Source organism: Mustela putorius, unplaced genomic scaffold (genome assembly GCF_011764305.1).
Source record: "Mustela putorius furo isolate JIRA1106 unplaced genomic scaffold, ASM1176430v1.1 tig00000785_pilon_pilon_pilon, whole genome shotgun sequence".
In the NCBI taxonomy this organism is placed as follows: domain Eukaryota; kingdom Metazoa; phylum Chordata; class Mammalia; order Carnivora; family Mustelidae; genus Mustela; species Mustela putorius.
Genome location: NW_025421480.1, coordinates 9,999,948 through 10,018,470, shown reverse-complemented (window position 1 = coordinate 10,018,470; position 18,523 = coordinate 9,999,948). Strand labels below are relative to the sequence as shown.

The 18,523-nt window shown below is 39.9% G+C and overlaps 1 protein-coding gene across 16 annotated transcripts in view; it reads right to left on the bottom strand.

Moving 5' to 3' along the window:
- CDC42BPA (CDC42 binding protein kinase alpha) overlaps nt 1-18,523 on the bottom strand; it is a 329,361-nt gene that overhangs the window by 129,436 nt on the left and 181,402 nt on the right. For all 16 annotated transcript variants that reach the window (XM_004756819.3, XM_004756823.3, XM_004756820.3 and 13 more), the window contains exon 11: nt 9,492-9,614. In XM_004756819.3, the coding sequence (XP_004756876.2) occupies nt 9,492-9,614 (123 nt within the window). The remainder of the gene's footprint in view (nt 1-9,491; nt 9,615-18,523) is intronic.

Sequence of the window (18,523 nt, the reverse complement as noted above, 5' to 3'; positions counted from 1 at the left end):
AGACAACAGGAGTTCAATGGTAACTACATGTAGGCACCACTGATTCGTACGTAAGGCACGAGTGTGTTGGGAACTGCCCGTAAATACACAAGGTAGAGAAACCCCAGGAAGCAATCAGAGGTTTCCAAGAGTGAAGTTCCACTTTTGTCACTCACTTATCAACAAATATTGACTGGGGGATTGTATGTGTCATGCTTTTCCACCACTTGGACATAGCAATAAATAAAATGGTCAAAGTTCCTACTTTCAAGATTTCACAGTCTAGTAGTAAGATGAGGGAAGTACAGCAACAGTCAAATAGAAACTAGGTCAGTGGTAAAATGTATTATAGAGGAATCTAAGTTGGCCAGGTGAAGAATGTTTCCAGCAAACAAAGAAGCAAAAATGAACAAATGAGGAAGGAAAGAGGGAAGGAAGGAAGAATGAGGGGCTGGAGAAAGAAAAGAGTTAAAACAACACAAAGTATGTAAAAACTCTGAAGGTGATCAAGTAGGCCTAAGAGTAGCTCACTATGGCGGGAATTAGCCGCTGAGGTGTAGTAACAAGACAAGAAACTGGAGAGACAAATACATGCGCAATAATGAAGGACCTTGGAAAAAAATGAGAAACTTTATTCTCATCCTGGAGCCAGTGGGGCTCCACAGAAGACATCTAAGCATGTATGCTGAAGCTGCGATGTGATGGGGTTTGCATGTGAAGAGCTTACTCAGGGGACCTCTGCTTCCAGAAAGATGGAAGAGATGTACTTCTCTCTCCTTTCATTAAGTGCAATGAAAACTCCTGACATCATACATAGAGCAAACATGAGAAGATTGAAATTTAGAGAGACAAGGATGACTGGCAGGGACAAGGGAATGTGACATGGTGGTGTCAGGAATGCTGGACCAACACAGTGGGAAGTTCCCTGGGTTTTCTTTCTGGTTCATATTTCCTAGACACAGAGCTCAAAAAACCGGCAACCCAGAAATGCCAACATGCCCCAATAAAAACCTACACTTTATACCCAAAGTACCAGGAAAGGAGCAAACTAGCAAGACAGACACTTTCAGGAAGTAACTATTCCACTCAAGTTAAACATCACACACAACTAGCCCCCATGACCACTTCCATCAGCAAAGGACATGTGAGGAGTTAGAGTTCCAATCCCATAAGGCTATGATGAGGTGCCCAAAACACCGTGAAGAGAGGACTGGCAAAGGGCCAGAATATTCAACTCCACTGGTTGCTAACAAGCATATCCCACATGCAGTGTCAGTGGAGACCATGTGACCAACCAGTACTTTCAAACCCCGCCAAATGGCAGTGAGTTTCTCCACTGTCCCCGCATTGGGATGGTGTCAGAAGAAGCAAGAATGTCCACCACTGCCCAACAGTAGTAAGGCCAGGCCTACCACAGTGTCAGTGGAGACTAGGTGGGGGACTGAAATACCCAACTTCTTCCAGGGAGAACAGGGAGCCCCTCTTTGGGTGTCAAGGGAGGCCTAGTGGGAAAACTGAACTTTTATCTCCACCTAGCAATCCACCACTGCTGAAGTGGTGTTGGGAAAAGCCAGCTAAAATGGAAGGTTTAAATAAGATTCAGAGTCACTAACTGAAAATCACTCATCCTATCAGGAAACAGGAGAATCTCAACTTGATTGAGAAAAGAAAATCAAGAGATGCTGACACTGAAATAGTAGAGATGCTAGAAATAGCATCTGACAAAGGGCACCTGGGTGGTACAGTTCGTAAGTGTCTGATTCTTGATTTTGGCTCTGAGTTAAGATCTCAGAGTCATAAGAACAAGGCCCGTGTCTGGCTGTGCACTTAAGATTCTCTCTCCCTGGGGCACCTGGGTGGCTCAGGTGGTTAAGCATCTGCTTGTGACTCAGGTCATGATCCCAGGGTCCTGGGATCGAGCCCCGAGTTGGGCTCTCTGCTCAGCAAGGAGTCAACTCCCTGATACTCCCGTATCAGGCTCCCTGCTCAGTGGGAAGCCTGCTTCTTCGTCTCTCATTCCCCCTGCTTCTGTTCCCTCTCTCATCATCTCTCTCTCTCTCTCTGTCAAATAAATAAATAAATCTTTAGAAAGAGTCTCTCTCTCTTGCCCTTTGACACTCCCCTGGCTAGCATGCTCTCAACTCTCTCTCTAAAATAAATAAAATCTTTTAAAAAATATCTGACAAGACATTAAAATAGCTATGCCAAAAATGTTTTCACTGAGATATTATGAATATATCTTAAATAAATCAACAACAGAAGACCCAGGCAAAAATACAAGAAGTCTCAGCAAAGAAACAGAAGTTTACAAAAAACAAAACGGAAATTTTAGAAATAAATAAAATGGAAATATGGGTGGATGGATTCAACAGGGATTGGAGGAAAGAATCAGTGAAATCGGAGATAAAATACTAGATATGACCAATTTGAACAGCAGAGAAAAAAGAGAATGAAAACAAAAATGAAAAGAGACTCAAATATTTGTGGGCTGGTAACAAAAGATCTAACATCCATGTCATCAGAGTCCCAGAAAGAGAAGAGAAAGTAGGCAGGTCTGTAAAAGTATTCAAAAAAGTAAGGTCTAAAAACATACCAAATTTAGCAAGGCACGTAAACCTACACATGAATGAATCCCAAACAGAATAGACCCAAAGTAATCCATGCCAAAACACACCATTAAACATCAGAAAACTATAAAAGGAGAAAACCTTGCAAGCAGTCAGATAAAAACAACACCTTAGATAAAAAAAAAGAATAGCAAATTTCTCCTCAAAAACTTGGGAGTCCTTCCTCGTTTGTATAGTGGTGAGTATCCCCACCTGTCAAAAACTAGGTGGGGAGTCCTAAGAAAGTGGTACAATATTTTTCAGATGCTGAAAATAAAAGAACTATCAACTCAGGATCCTATGCTTTGCAAAAATACTCTTCAGTAATAAAGAGAAAATTGAGACATTTTCAGATGAATAAAAGCTAAGAGAATTTGCTGATAGCAGAGTTATCTTTTAAAAAAATGGCAAAAGGAAATTATCTAAAGAGAAAACAAATGACAGAACAAGGAGCTCAGAAATATCAGGAAGAAAGAAAGAGCATAGTATATAAAGTATGGGTAAATCTGCAAGGATTCTTTTCTTCTTTTCAGTTTTCTAAATTACACTTTATAGTTGAAGGAAATATGTGTTTCTAAAACATATATTGTTTCTGTGTTTCTAAAACATATGATAAAAATACTGTTCATCAAAAGTATTTTTCAAATCAATTTTCAAATCAAAATTTTAAATCAACTTTCAAATCAAAGCAATTATAAAATAAACCAGGAAAATAAACAATTGGTATCAACATAAAACAGACTGTTACAACTAAGGTATATTATGTAAGCTTCACAGTAACCATAAAGCAAATGGCTACAAGAGGTATATAACAGATAAAAAGAAGAGAATCAAAGCATAACACTACAGAAAATCAATTTACAAACGAAGCCAGTAAGAGAGGAAGAGAGAAACCAAGGAAGTACAAAACATCAGAAAATAATTAAAAGGATGACATTAGTAAATCCATACCTAGTAATAATTACTTTAATATAAATGGATTAAATTCTCCAACAAAAAGACCTAGAGTGGCTGGATGGATTAAAAAACAAGACCCAGCCATATGTTGCCTATCAAAGGCTCATTTCAGCTTTAAGGAGACACAAAGACTCAAAATGAAGGGACAAAACAAGATTCTCCATGCAAGTGGAAACCAAAAGAGGACAAGGGTAGCTAAGATAGAATAAATGTTAAGTGAAGAATAGTAACAAGAGATAAGAAGGTTATTGTGTAAAAATAAAAAGGTCAATTCGTTGGGCGCCAGGGTGGCTCAGTGGGTTAAAGCCTCTGCTTTCGGCTCAGGTCATGATCTCAGGGTCCTGGGATCGAACCCCGCATCGGGATCTCTACTCAAGTGAGGAGCCTGCTTCCTCCTCTTTCTCTCTGCCTACTTGTAATCTCTGTCAAATAAATAAATAAATAAATCTTAAAAAAAAAAAAAAAGGTCAATTCGTCACAGAAGATAGGGTAATTGTAAATATATATGCACCCACTATTGTAGCACCTAAATATATTGAGCAGATACAACAGATGTGAAGGGAGAAACAGATAACAGAATAATAGTAGGGGACTTCAATACCCTACTTCCAACAACAGATACATCATTCAGACAAAAAAAAAATCAGTAAGGAAACACTGAATGAGAAGTATAGGCCAAATGGATCTAACAGACATATACAGAACGTTCCATCCACAGCAGAAGATATATTCTTCCCAAACACATATGAACCAGGATACATCAAAAATTAGCTTATAAAACAAGTCTTAAGAAATTTAGCAAAAAATGAAATCACACCAAGGATCTTTTCTAAGCACAAAATTATGATACTAGACATCAATAAAGGAGGAAACTGGATAACTCATTAAAGTACAGAAATTGAACAATACACTCCTGAACAACCAAAGGACCACAAAAATAAAAGGGAAATAAAAAAAATCTTGTAGGGACGCCTGGGTGGCTCAGTGGGTTAAGTCTCTGCCTTCAGCTCAGGTCATGGTCTCAGGGTCCTAGGATCGAGCTCCGCATCGGGCTCTCTTTTCAGCAGGGAGCCTGCTTCCGTCTTTCTCTCTGCCTGCCTCTCTGCCTGCTTGTGATCTCTTTCTGTCTGTTAAATAAATAAATAAATAAAATCTTTAAAAAAAAAAAATCTTGTAACAAACAAAAATGGAAACACCATACACCAAAACTCATAGAATATGGCAAAAGTCGCTCTAGAAAGGAAATTCATGGTGATAAAAAAATGAAAGGTCTCAAAGACCTAACTTTAAATATCAGTTAGAAACAAATAAACCTAAAGTTAGCAGAAGAATATAGTTAACAAAGATCAGAGCAGCAATAAATGAAATAAACATCAGGAAAACAGAAGAAAAGATCAAAGAAACTAAGATTGTTTTCTGAAAAGACAGTCAAAATTGGCAAAACTTTAGGTAAGCTAAAAGAAAAGGGGGGGAATTCATACAAATTAAAATCAGAAATGAAGAGGAAACATTTAAATGGGCAGCGCAGAAATACAAAGGCATTTGTATTTCTACTCTGAGACTACTAGAGACTACTATGAATGATCACATGCCAGTAAACTGGATAACCTAGAAGAAACTGGTAAATTTACAGAAACATACAACTAAGTAAGACCGAACTGTGAATAAATTAAAAAATCTGAACAAACCAATAATGAGTAAGAACGATGAAAGAAAAACCCAGGGCCTGATGATTTTACTGGTGAATTCTACCAAACATTTTCAAACTCTTCTAAAAAACAGAACAGGAGGAGATCTTTCCAAACTCATTTTATGTGGCCAGCATTACACTGATACCACAGCCACACAAGGAGCACCAAAAGCAAAAATCAACAAGTGGACTACATCAAACGTACTTCCAAATAGCAAAGGAAACCATCAACAAAATAAAAAGGAAACCAATGGATGGGAGAAAATATTCACCAATCATTTATCTGATAAGGGATTAATATTAAAAATATATTTTCTTTTCGGGGCGCCTGGGTGGCTCAGTGGCTTGAGCCTCTACCTTCGGCTCAGGTCATGATCCCAGGGTCCTGGGATCGAGCCCCGAGTTGGGCTCTCTGCTCAGCAAGGAGTCTGCTTCCCCCTCTTTTCTCTGCCTGCCTCTCTGCCTACTTGTGATCTCTGTCAAATAAATAAATAAAATCTTTAAAAATATATATATATATATATATATATATTTTTTTTTTAAAAGATTTTATTTATTTGAGAGAGATAGATACTGAAAGAGACCATGAGTGGGGAGGTGGGGGGGTGGAGAGGGAGAAGCAGGTTCCCCACCAAGCAGGGAACCCAACATGGGGCTCAAACCCAGGACCCCGAGATCATGACCTGAGCTGAATGCAGATGCTTAACCGACTGAGTCACCCAAGTAGCCCAAAAATGTATGTTAAAAATTCATAAACTCAATAGCAAACAAATAATCCGATTTTTAAAATGGACAAAGGATCTGAATAGAAATTTTTTCCAAAGAAGACATAGATTTGGCCAACAGGTACATGAAAAGGTACAACATCATAAATTGTCAGGAAATGCCAATAAAAACCACAGTGAGAGATCAACTTGCATCTACTAGAATGGCTGTTATTCAAAAAATAAGAAATAATAAGATCTGGTAAGGATGTGGATAAAGGGCAATATTTGTACACTGTTGGTGGAAATGTAAATTGATGTAGTCACTTTGGAAAAGAGCAAGGAGTTTCCTCAAAAAATTAAAAACAGAACTACCACAGGTTTCAGCAATTCCACTTCTGAGTATTGATCCAAAGAAAACAAAAACAGTGAACTGCGAAGATACATGCATTTCCACGTTTTGTGCAGCATTATTCGTAAGGCAGGGAAGCAAACTAAATGTCCACTGACGGACAAACAGATGAGGAAACTGTGAGGTATATGTACATGCAATACTACCGAGCCACTGAAATGAAGTATACCTTGCCATTTCCAACAACATTGATGGACCCTGAGGGAAATATGTTAAGTGAAATAAGTAAAAGAAAGACAAATACTGTAATGATCTCACTCACATTTGGAATCTAAAAATAAAAACAAACTAAAACCGAAACAAAACTGAACTCAGAGAACAGATTGGTGGTTCCAAGAGGCAGGGGTGCAGGGCAAGTTAAGGGGTAAATAAAGGTGCTACAGGTACAAACCTCTAGTTATATCAGAAGTCTGTCTCAGGGGTATAATGCACAGCACAAGGACTACAGTTAATGAGACCATACTATACATTTAAAATGAATGTATAAGAGAGAATAGCTCTTAAAATTTCTAATCACAAGAAAAAAATTCTGTAATTCTGTAATTATGTGTACTGCTGGGAGTTAACTAGACTTCCTGTGCTGATCATTTAATGAAATATGCAAATACTGAATCACTATGTGTATACTTAAAACTAATATAATGTATGTCAATTATATCTCAGTAAGTAAACAAAAGAACAAAAACCAAGACAGTAAAAATAAAGAGAAAGAAAACCAAAGGCCAATATCCCTCATGTATATAGATGCAAAAATGCTTAACAAAATACTAGGAATAAAATTAAGTAATATGCAAAAATAATTACACACCATGATCAGTAATGCGTATATTCTACGGATATAAATTTGGTTCAATATTTCAAAATCAACCAATCTATCCACCATATTAACAGGTTAACTACAGGGGGGGGAAATCACATATTCCTATCAATAAATGCAAAAAAAAAATATTCGACAAATTTCAACAACCATTTGCAATAAAAACCCTTAGAAATATAGGACTCAATGGGAACTTCTTTCTTGGTAAAGTGTCAGTAAAAAACCTGTAGCTAATATTGCACCTGACAGTGAAAGACTGAATTGAATGCTACCCCTCTCTCAGGAAGCCAGAATGTCTGTTCTCACCCTCTTCTTCAAAATAGTGCTGCAAATTCTAGCTAGTGCAATAAAAGGAAATAAAAAGTATACAGAGCAAACAGGCAAAAATACAACTGTTACTATTTGCAGATGCATGATGATCAGCATAGAAAATCCTAAGGAATCAATTAAAAAAGACAAAACTCTTCGAGCTAATAAGTAAGACGGGCTTATGAAGAAGTCATCCCAAACCATTTAACCTCTTTAAAGATAAATCACTGACCACCCCCCCAGCTGGTCTTGTGCTCTGCTGCCTTTTCAATGTCAAAGAACTCTAACACATTCACTGCTATTGATGAATTGCTGTTCATAGCAAAGCAAAGGATTCTGCTTATCATATTCCTAACCTAACTTAATTTTAGAAAGATAAAGCTACAGAAATCTGATAAAGAGATATCTCTTAGGAAGACAGCCACTTTAAAAATAACAGCATAAATAATCAAATTTAAGAGCTCCATGTGTATTTAACACAAGCAAAGTATTAACATGGCATTTTACATAGTCCTTTTTATAAAAGACCCTATATGAGATTCTTCCTTCTCCTTCACTTATTTTGGTCTTAAAATGGTATTTCTGGAGGTCTGACAATCTAGCTAAACTATAAACTAGTACCTTTTCCTCTTTCCTTATACTTAGATAAGGTGCCGTGCCTCTAAACACTGCAAAAGGCTCCCATTACACTGACTGAAAAAGCCAAAAACCTTTTAACAGTTGGTGAGGCTCTAGGGATCGGACCACAAGCTCTCCCCAACCCTTTAGTTCTCTGGCCTCACCCTCCTCCACTCTCCTCTGCTTGTTCCTCCTGCTCCAGCCATACTGTCCTTTGGGTCCTAACTGTACTCTTGAGGCAGATTCTGACTTCAGGGCCTTTGCACTGGCTGGTCCTTCTGCCTGGGACATGTATTTCCCATTTAACTGCATAGCTAAGCCCTTACCTTCTTCAAGTTTTTGTTCCCATGTTACCTCTCTCCTCAATGAGGCTTACACCCACACCACCCTACCTAAAATTATAGAATTTTATACTTATACTTCTGACCCACTCTGCTTTATTCTTCTCTATGTCTAAGTACTTGACCCTTCTCATATGCTGTATCTTTTACAAAGTTATACAATTATTGTTTGAATTCTGTTGTGTGCCTTCCACCCCAGCAAAACAAAGGTTTTATTAATTTTGTTTGGTACTGCCTCCCAAGAGACTAAAACAATACCTGGCACACACCAGATGCCCAATAAATATTTGATGAAGGAACAGAATAAACGCATGAATGGATGTAATAGGCATAGCAACTGTTGTTCAAATTAATTTTAATTAAATCTCATCAATATGCTGAAAGGAACTGTTAGGAAGAAAATAAATTTTCACATGCCTTGATGTCTGCATACATGTGGTTCCCTTGTCTACACTGCCCTTCTTCCTCACTCCTAACGCTCCTTCCCCGATTCGCATATGTGTTCAGCCAGACAGATTCCAACTAAATGTCACAAACGAACAAGTCTTCCAAACATCATCTCTGTTAACTTCAACCATGGTCAGGTGCCCTTCCTAAATGTACCTATGCTTCTTTTTCTCACAGCCTTTCCACATGTATAGCAAACGTGTTTTTTCACCAGACCAAAATATGAGCTTCCTGGAAGCAGAAACATGTTTTGTTTTTGTTTGAGAGAGAGAGAGATAGAGCACATTTGGGGGGTAGGGAGACTGGAGGAGTTGGGGAACAGAGGGAGGAGAGAGACTCTCAAGCAGACTCCCCACTGAGCACAGAGCCCCACACAGGGCTCGATCCCACGACCCTGAGATCATGACCTGAGCTGGATCAAGAGTCAGATGCTTCACCAACTGAGCCCCCCAGGACCCCCCAGCAGAAACCATTCTTACTTGCTCTTCCCTCACGGCTCTAAAGCTCATATCATGTAACACATGACTGGCACTCAATAAATGTTTTGTGTCGGTAAGACATTTTTTAAAAAAACTACTAAATTGAATTAATAGTGAATTACAGAAATTTACCTCTTACTTGTTTCCTCAGTTTTTCAATTTCTTCCTTTAAGGTTTTTATTTCTAAATCTTTGCTTGCTGTTAGCGGACCATCAGCAGTTGAATACTGTAGAGCTTGAACAGTCTGTGTTGACTCTTAAAAAGAGAGAATGAAAGAAAAAAAATGAGAAATATGGCCATATTTTAAATTTTTAAAGCTAAGAGCAATGCATTTCTTTCTAGAGAAATCCTTATAGAATTCTGATCAAAACATCTACCTAGCAACAAAAAGCATGTAAACACATTACAATTAAGTCTCAAAATTCCAATGCATGTTTCTTTAAAAGTGTAATAGATGTAGGAGAGGCTCTGCCTACTACCATGTGAGATTTTCCATGTCAAACACTGCTGATGAATTCTACCAGTGAGTCAATAACCGTTCAGCCCCCATTCATCCTAGTAGGAAGTGTCATTGTGTGATAACCCCCAAAACTTCCTGTGTCAGATGATTCATTAAAAATAGAGTCTGGTGTGTCAAGAGAGGTTTAGAGATGTTATTACAGTTGACCTTGAACAATGCAGGGGTGGGGTGTTTGGGGGCCCTGCCCCCCTCCCAATGCAGTTGAAAATCTGTGTATAACTTCTGACCCAAAAACTTAACAACTGAGTTACAACTGAGTCCTGTTCGCCAGAAACCTTACCAATTACACAACAGCTGACTGACACATCCTTTGTATGCTGTATGTATTATACACTATATTCTAACAATCAGGCAAGCTGAAAAGAAGGAAATGTAACTGAGAAAATCGAAAGGAAGAGAAAACATACTGGCTGTACTGTATTTATACAAAGGAAGAAAATCCACAAGACCCTCCCAGTTCAAACCCACATTGTTTCAAGGGTCAAGTGTATACGATATACAGAAATGCTGGCCTCCAAATTTTAGTTATGAAAGTTGAGGCCCACCTATAGATGATTTTGGCTCATTGATTTTGTTCAGATAGAGATTATTCTTGTGGTTCTAATCAGAAGATGCAAGGTATTCAAGAAACATTAACTCTACTAAGGTTTAGTCCTAGATATTATCAGAAGATACGGAAAAAAAGAAAACTTTACACAATTTTATCAGAAATGAACCACCTTTGTCCTAAAATAGTTACTGTGCTATCTTATGCAGGGTCTGAAATAATAAGCCTCTACCTTAATTACTTCACCATAATTTTTGGTTAGTGCAAATCATTACTTATTGTTTTATACTACTTACATTATTTATATATTGTCTTAATGTAACCTATATTATTGCTTACATATTATTACTATATGTATTACTGATGTTTAATATGTGTGTACATGTGTATGTGTGTGTGTGTGCACACACACATATACATAATACACACACACACACACACACACATACACACATAACTCCAGCAGACAAGAAATGCGCATTTTAGTAGACTGGGATTTACAGGATGGACAGAGGTAGCAAACACACCACACACACACACACACACACACACACACACACAGAGTTCCAAAATACTGTGGCCTTCAGAGGAGGGAGATTTTCTAATTAAAATTCACCATCTGTACAGAGAATAGTATCATGAAATTTGTATGCATAAATATTAGTTAATTTGAATTAAAGGTGTACAATATACTTATGGTGTATCCAACCATGATCTTCTACATCCAATAACTACTTCTTAGTCTTTTCTTTTTGGGTTCAAAACATGGTAAATATCAATGCATTTTGTACTTACTATTTTTAAAAGAATATCCTTTATTTGTTTTAAAAAATTATCTAAGAGGGCACCTGGGTGGCGGAGTAAGTTAAAAGACTTAACTCTTAATTTCGGTTCATGGTGGTAAGACTGAGCCCCGCACATGTGGGGCTCATGCTCAGTGCTGAGTCTGCTTAAGATTCTCTCTCCTTCCCACCCCTCCCTCCAACACACTCACACACGCACATATACACATGCTCTCTCTCTCAAAAAAAAAAAAAAATACACACACACACACACACACATATTAGAAAGATATCTAAGTTAGAGGAAGAAAAAGGAAAACATAAAGATATCCGGTGGATACTAGCAACAGCTCCTTTTCCTCCTAGACTCCACATCCCGCAGGGTATGGAGGTAGGTAGCTATCCTGGCTCCTCCTTCCTACCTCTGTCCACTTTCCTACTTAGTCCAGTAATGGGCTAAAATGCCCATTACTCATCTGCTGAAGTTATTATCCATTGTCTTTTTTATTCTGTCTTTGACTCACAATTTCACACATTGTTTACTGACTGCCCTTCTTTCATTACAACCCTTTTTATTATTATTCTTAGTGACTGTAACATCAAAAATAGACAATCCACTCTGGCTTCTCAGGCACACAAATCCCCCATACAAACACGGCTGGGACTTTTCCTTCTTGCTTGTGAACCAAATTCAGGCACACTAACAAAGCAGACCAGTCAAAACTCAAGATGGTTTAAATCAATCATGGTGGACCTATTCTATGTTGCCAATACTGGTTAAGAATTAGGTATGTGACCTGGTGAGAACGATAGTCCCTTGATAAGAAGTCCACTAGGGGGCCTCCCAGATGGATGAAAGGAAGCAAGCCTTCTTTTGGTCTCCACATGTGTGCAGACATGATCTGGAATTTTGGCATATGGCAGAATCATGAGAGGAAAGCCAAGAAAATCATAGAGAAGCTAATCTCACTACTGGCACTAATTTCTAACATCCTGAGATAACAAATCTGTATTATCTAAGAATTCTATGATTTGCAGCCCAAAACAACTTAGCTGGTCTCCAGCAAAACCAGGAAACCCTAGACCCATATTGGATCATACCCTAGACCCATGGTTCTCACCTCGTCTGAGCTTAGAAATGTTTATGTGCGTATGCAGCAGGGAGTGCGGGTGTTGAAACAGGTGTAGCCATGAGATGGCTAAAGGTATTTAAGTGCCTGGGGACCAAGAGGGCTCCGTATCTTAGAAAATGTGAAAGTCTCCCTCATCCAAGAATCACCCTGCCCCGAGTGCTAGTAGTCCACCTACTGAGAAATGCTACTGTACACTTTTCCATTATTTAGTGACTGTACTTGGTGTTAAGTATACCATTCTCTATCTCTTATCTTTACAGTGTGCTTGCTACTCCAGCGACCATTTAGTGATGCTCAGTCCCACCAGGAGAGCAAATCACTGCTCCGTTTTCTCTTTTCTTCCTTATTTACCCACGTTAGATTCCGAGGGCCGTCACTACAATCCCTGCTTTGCACACGCACCTTCCATCTCTTTGCCCTCCTCTCCTCCAGACTCCCATCCTAGAAGGCCCTAGTCTTGGCAGACTCTGACTGTCCGACTTGTGCTCCCACCCGAGAAGCTGACAAAGAGGCTGAAGAACACACAGTCACTTCAGATTCATGTCTTCTGACATCCAACAGCTTGGCGACGACTGGCAGCCCTCAGCTGTGTCCCCAGACCACTTACTCTTCTCTTCTCTAAACTGACCATGTCACATATTCTCTCTTTCTCATCAAAAATCTGATATACTCTCCATCTTCCTCATTCTCAGCTTATGACCTTGCTTTGTATTTCATTTTGCCTTGGTCTCCTCAAAGTAGAATGTAAGCACTGCATGGGCAAGTATTTTTCTCGTTTTCTGCTCACTGTTACATCTGCAGTCATGTGCAGAATAGGTCCTGGGTGGTCGGTGTTCAACAAGTAGCTGATAAATGGATGAAGCAGCCTGATGTAAACCTACGCCGCTGCATGAAACAGGCATTAATATAAAAAGGCAACGATCCTACATTTTCACTGCGCTTGCTTGGTGCAAATGATAGCAATCACACATAATGATAGTTTCTAAGAAATGTTAAGTAATATAAAACATCAAAAAAGCTGGGTATACAGGAATTTCTCATTCAGGAAGGAGTAGGAAGCACCAGGTCTCTCATTCTTGCCAGAAAAAGTAAAAATACATAACTTGCAAAAATCTTATTTTTACAGAAATCACATATATGAGAAAGCAAAGAGGAGTAAGTACGAAAGAACAGATAGGCTCAGGCCATGCTGAGGCGAGAGGACTGGCAGCTACCTCTGACTTCTAAATTTTGCCTGATTCTGTGAGCAGGCTTAGACTTCAGGTTGCCTATATTAAGGGATCTCACTTGGGAGTGAAAACACATGACAACTTCCGGAGAATGAGTGGGGCTGCAGAAACAATTTGGAAACCTCAAGATCCCTAAATATGTGGCACTATTTTATCATGATAAATTAGTACCTGGAGACTACATGGGAATTTAGTAGCTTCTAAAACTCAGACTGAAGGCTCCTCCAGTATTAGAGTATTTCAGAAACAGTCTTGCCCGAGGAAAAGAGTCTGTCTGTCTTTAATACATGGCCAATGTCCCAATCCACACATTTGTCAGATACCAAAATGGCAGGAGGTAGGAGGCTTCAGGGGAGAATAAATCTCCCACAGTTGTCGGAATGAGGAAGAGAGCACCCTAGCCAGGCTCTTTGTGATATTTGAAACCAAATGTAGGTTGAGTCCAATGAAAACTGCAAACCAGCCTGGTCTCAGCTCCATTCCCAGTTAGAGCACCGGAGAAACCAAAAACTTGTGCTACAGCGCCGCCTTCTGGACAACAAAAGAAAGGCTTCTGCCTGACCACCCGCCTAACCCTTAGAATCCAAGGAAACAAAACCTTACCTAAGCAGGACAGGTGTTTGCTATTACAAATATGACAGCAGAGGTTCACTTCATGATACACTATGAAAAAAAATCACAGTAATGGGGTTTCACAAAAAGAAAAGGCCTATCCAACAAACTCAAAGACACAAACACTGTATTCTCACTGATAAAAGATTCAAAATAGCAGTTATGAAGAAACTCAATGAGCTACAAGAAAACTCAGAAGGGCATTTCAATGAATTGAGGAATAAAATTAATCAAAGAGGCTGAAATTATGAGAAAAGCAAACAAAAATTTTGAAGCTGAAGGACTCAGTATATAGATAAAGAGTGCACTAGAAAGCATTGGAAACTGCAGATCAGATGGAAGAGAGAACACGCAATGTGGAAGGTAGGAGTCTAGAAATGATTCTGGTGAGAGAGGAGAGAGATTGGAGAGTTTTAAGAAGTGAAAAAATGCTACAAGAGTTATCATACTCCATTAGACAAGAAAACCTAAGGAAAATGGGGACACCACGGCTGAGTGGCAGTTTATTTAAAGAAATAATTCTTGAGAACTTCCCCAAACTGGGGAGACAGTTGGACATGTACGTCCACACTGCCAAAAAGAACACCTTCCCACCTCAATGTAAAAAGACCTTCACTAATATACCTTATAATGAAACAGTCAAGAGTCAATGATAAAGAATTTTAAAGGCAACCTGGGGGAAAAGGAGGCAACCTCCACCCATGATGGTTCCAGCAGATCTCCCAGACCAGGAGAGTGGAATGATATTTCCAGAGTATTGAGAGATAAAAGACCAAATACAGACCAGGAGAGTGGAATGATATTTCCAGAGTATTGAGAGATAAAACCCCCCAGCCAAACATATTCTGTCTAGCAAAGCTATCCTTCCGATATGAAGGAGAGATAAAGGCTTTCCAAAATAAACTCTAACTGGGGGAGTTTACCAGCTCCAGACCTGCCTTATTGAAAAGAGCTCTTAAAACTGAAATGAAAAAAATGAAAGCACAAAAAATTCTGATTAAGATGATAAACAGACATTCAGAATTAGAGTACTGTAACTCTTTCAGAATAGTGTTACATATTTAAATGTAGCATAAATGTTAAGGGAAAGGGGCATTAAAAATAACTATAACTGGGCACCTGGGTAGCTCAGTTTGTAAAGCAACTGCCTTTGGCTCAGGCCATAATCCTGGAGTCCCAGGATCAAGTCCCACATCAGGCCCTCTGCTCAGCAGGGAGTTGGGTTCTCCCTCTGCCCCTCACCCCTCTCATGCTCTCTCAAATAAATAACATCTTTAAAAAACAAACAAACGAAAACTATAACTGCTACAACTTGGTTAAAAATTCGTAACAATAGGGGCGCCTGGGTGGCTCAGTGGGATAGGCCGCTGCCTTCGGCTCGGGTCATGATCTCGGGGTCCCGGGATCGAGTCCCGCATCGGGCTCTCTGCTCAGCAGGAGAGCCTGCTTCCTCCTCTCTCTCTCTCTCTGCCTGCCTCTCAGTGTACTTGTAATTTCTCTCTGTCAAATAAATAAATAAAATATTAAAAAAAAAAAATTCGTAACAATAAAGATAATTTGTAACACCAGGAATATAAAAGGGGAATCTTTTTTTTTTTTTTTTAAGATTTTATTTATTTATTTGTCAGAGAGAGAAAGAGAGAGAGAGAGCATTGGCAGGCAGAGGTAGAGGAAGAAGCAGGCTTCCAGCTGAGCAAGGAGCCCAATGTGGGATTTGATCCAAGGACCCTGGGATCATGACGTGAGCCGAAGGCAGACAGTTAACAACTAAGCCACCCAGGTGTCCCTGAAAGGGGTGTCTTAAAGGATGGAACCCTTATAGGGTTGGGACGAGTTTATCCAGGAGACATTTTATGCTAACCTCATGCTCACCACAAGGCAAAAATCAAGAGCAGAGACACAAAACATGAAAATGGGAGAAGGAGGACTTCCCTTACCCATTCAGACAAATGCAACCATCCATTTAAGATGAGAAGATGGGGGGGGGGCAAGATGATGGAGGAGGAGGGGACTACTTCAACCAGTCCCCTGACTGTGCTGGATATCTACCAGAGCACTCTGAACACCCACGAAATCAGCCTGAGATGTAAGAACATACACGTTTGGATCTCTACAGGGGCAGAGGATCATCGGTCAAGAGGTACAAAAGACGGATTGGGATTGCACAGAAAGATTTTGGAGGATACACAGAAGGGGAAGGGAGCCACCAGAAGCAAGCCATTAGAAAGTAATACCCCAATACGAAAGTGCCATGTCCTTGGGGACCAGCAATAGATTGGAGACTGGTGGTTTGAGAGGAAAAGGGACTGGTAACAGCACTCAAACAGAACAAAGGGGCTTAAGGGACAATTGCTGGGACGGAGGGCTGCAGGCATGGATCTATGCCCATGGTTCCAGGAAGGCTGTAGCGCCCACCCGCCTTCCTGGAACCATGGAACCTCCCTACCCCTCCCACCTGAGAGGACCTGGTGCGAACTTTAGTCAGAGGTCTCTGCAACTGGCGGCCCTGCCGCCACGCCTGAGAGGACCTGGCTTGGAGTGGAGCCCACGGTCCCCAGAATAGCAGCCACTGGAGGCAGGCTCACCTGGGCCAGTATCACTGTGGTTTTGGTGGCATGGGGGGGTCAGAGACAAGCGGGGGCCTAGGGCAACCACTGAGAGGGTCGCTGGGGGCACAAACCGCCTGTAGGAGGCTGCAGTGGTCAATGGAGCTTGCAGAGAGGGAGTCTATCTTCTGGAGGACTCAGAGAGGAGAAAACTGAAGCCTCTCTCTAAAGCAGAGGTCGGGGTGCAGACAGTTTACTTTGCTCTGACTCCCTCCATAGAAAAGGGGTGAAAAGCCGCCAGAGAACAAAAGCCTCCACAGTACAAAAACCTGATAAACTGGTTTACATGGAGCCAAGCCCCTTGATAAGGGGTATGGCAACTCCACCAAAGCAGGATTAACTGAAAAACAATGCAGGCAGGCCCCGCCCCTGGAAGACAACCCAAAAGAACAAGAAGACAACAACCATAGGGTCCCCATAAAATTGTAAAATGCCAACACCAGGAGAAAACAGTATATTCAGCTTCTGTTATTGCCTCACAGCCTGTACATTTCTTGGATACAACTTTTATCTCTCTCTCTTTTTTAAATTCTTTCTCATGATTCTTGTTTTGTTTTGTTTTTAAACCTACTTCTTGGTTCAACTAGATGTTTAATACAACATACTGCATAGTAACTTTTTACCTTGAACTTTTACATACATATACTTTTTTCCTTTTTTAAATACATATAGATATAAGCTTCAATGTAGTCCTTTTTCCCCCGACTCAATACTACTCCTATATATATATATATATATATATATATATATATATATACCAGTTTGAATTTCCCCATATCTCTGTAAAGTTGAGTTCTCAAACAAAGATAAACAGATATACTCAGGAAGAACTGAAATAACTTTCCTCGCCCACATCAACGGATTATAATCACCTTCCCGTCACCTACCCCCAGCCATTATTTTTATTTTGGGTTTTCTTTTTCTTTTGTTGGTCTTTTTATCTGTTTGTTTTTGGTGTTATACTTTATAAATCTTACTCTTGTGGGGGGGGGGGCGCCTGGGTGGCTCAGTGGGTTAAAGCCTCTGCCTTCAGCTCAGGTCTTGATCTCAGGGTCCTGGGATCAAGCACCACATCAGGCTCCCTGCTCAGAGGGAAGCCTGCTTCCCCCTCTCTCTCTGCCTGCCTCTCTGCCTACTTGTGATCTCTGTCAAATAAATAAATAAAATCTTAAAAAAAACAATCTTACTCTTGGGGCTCATTTTGGTTGGGATTTTTTTTTTCTTCTTTTTGGCGGTGACTTCCAAATGCTCAGAAACATCCCAGGGTGCACCTTGCATGGACAGTGGTTGGTATTTCCAGCTGTACAACCCCTCAACCACAACTCAACAAAATGACAAGTTAGAGGAATTCCCAACAAAGAAAGGATCCAGAGACAAGAACTCTCCAGCAGATCTAATAGATATGGATTTAAAGCAAGGTGTCAGAAATAGACTTCAAAGTAGCAGTTATGAAGACAAAATTCAGGCTGGAGAAAACTATTAATGGCAACATAGATTTGTTAAGGGCAGAAGAGAGCAGATTTGGCAGAACTTAAAAATGCTATCAATGAGATACAATCTAATCTAGATTCACTAACACTTGGGGTAAATGAGGTAGAAGAACAAGTTAGTGATCTTGAAGACAAACTGACAGGAAGGATCAGGAGAATGCCTGGAACAAACAGCCTAAAATCCATGAAAACAGAATTAGATAAATAAATGATGCCATGAAACGTTCAATGTCAGAATTATTGGG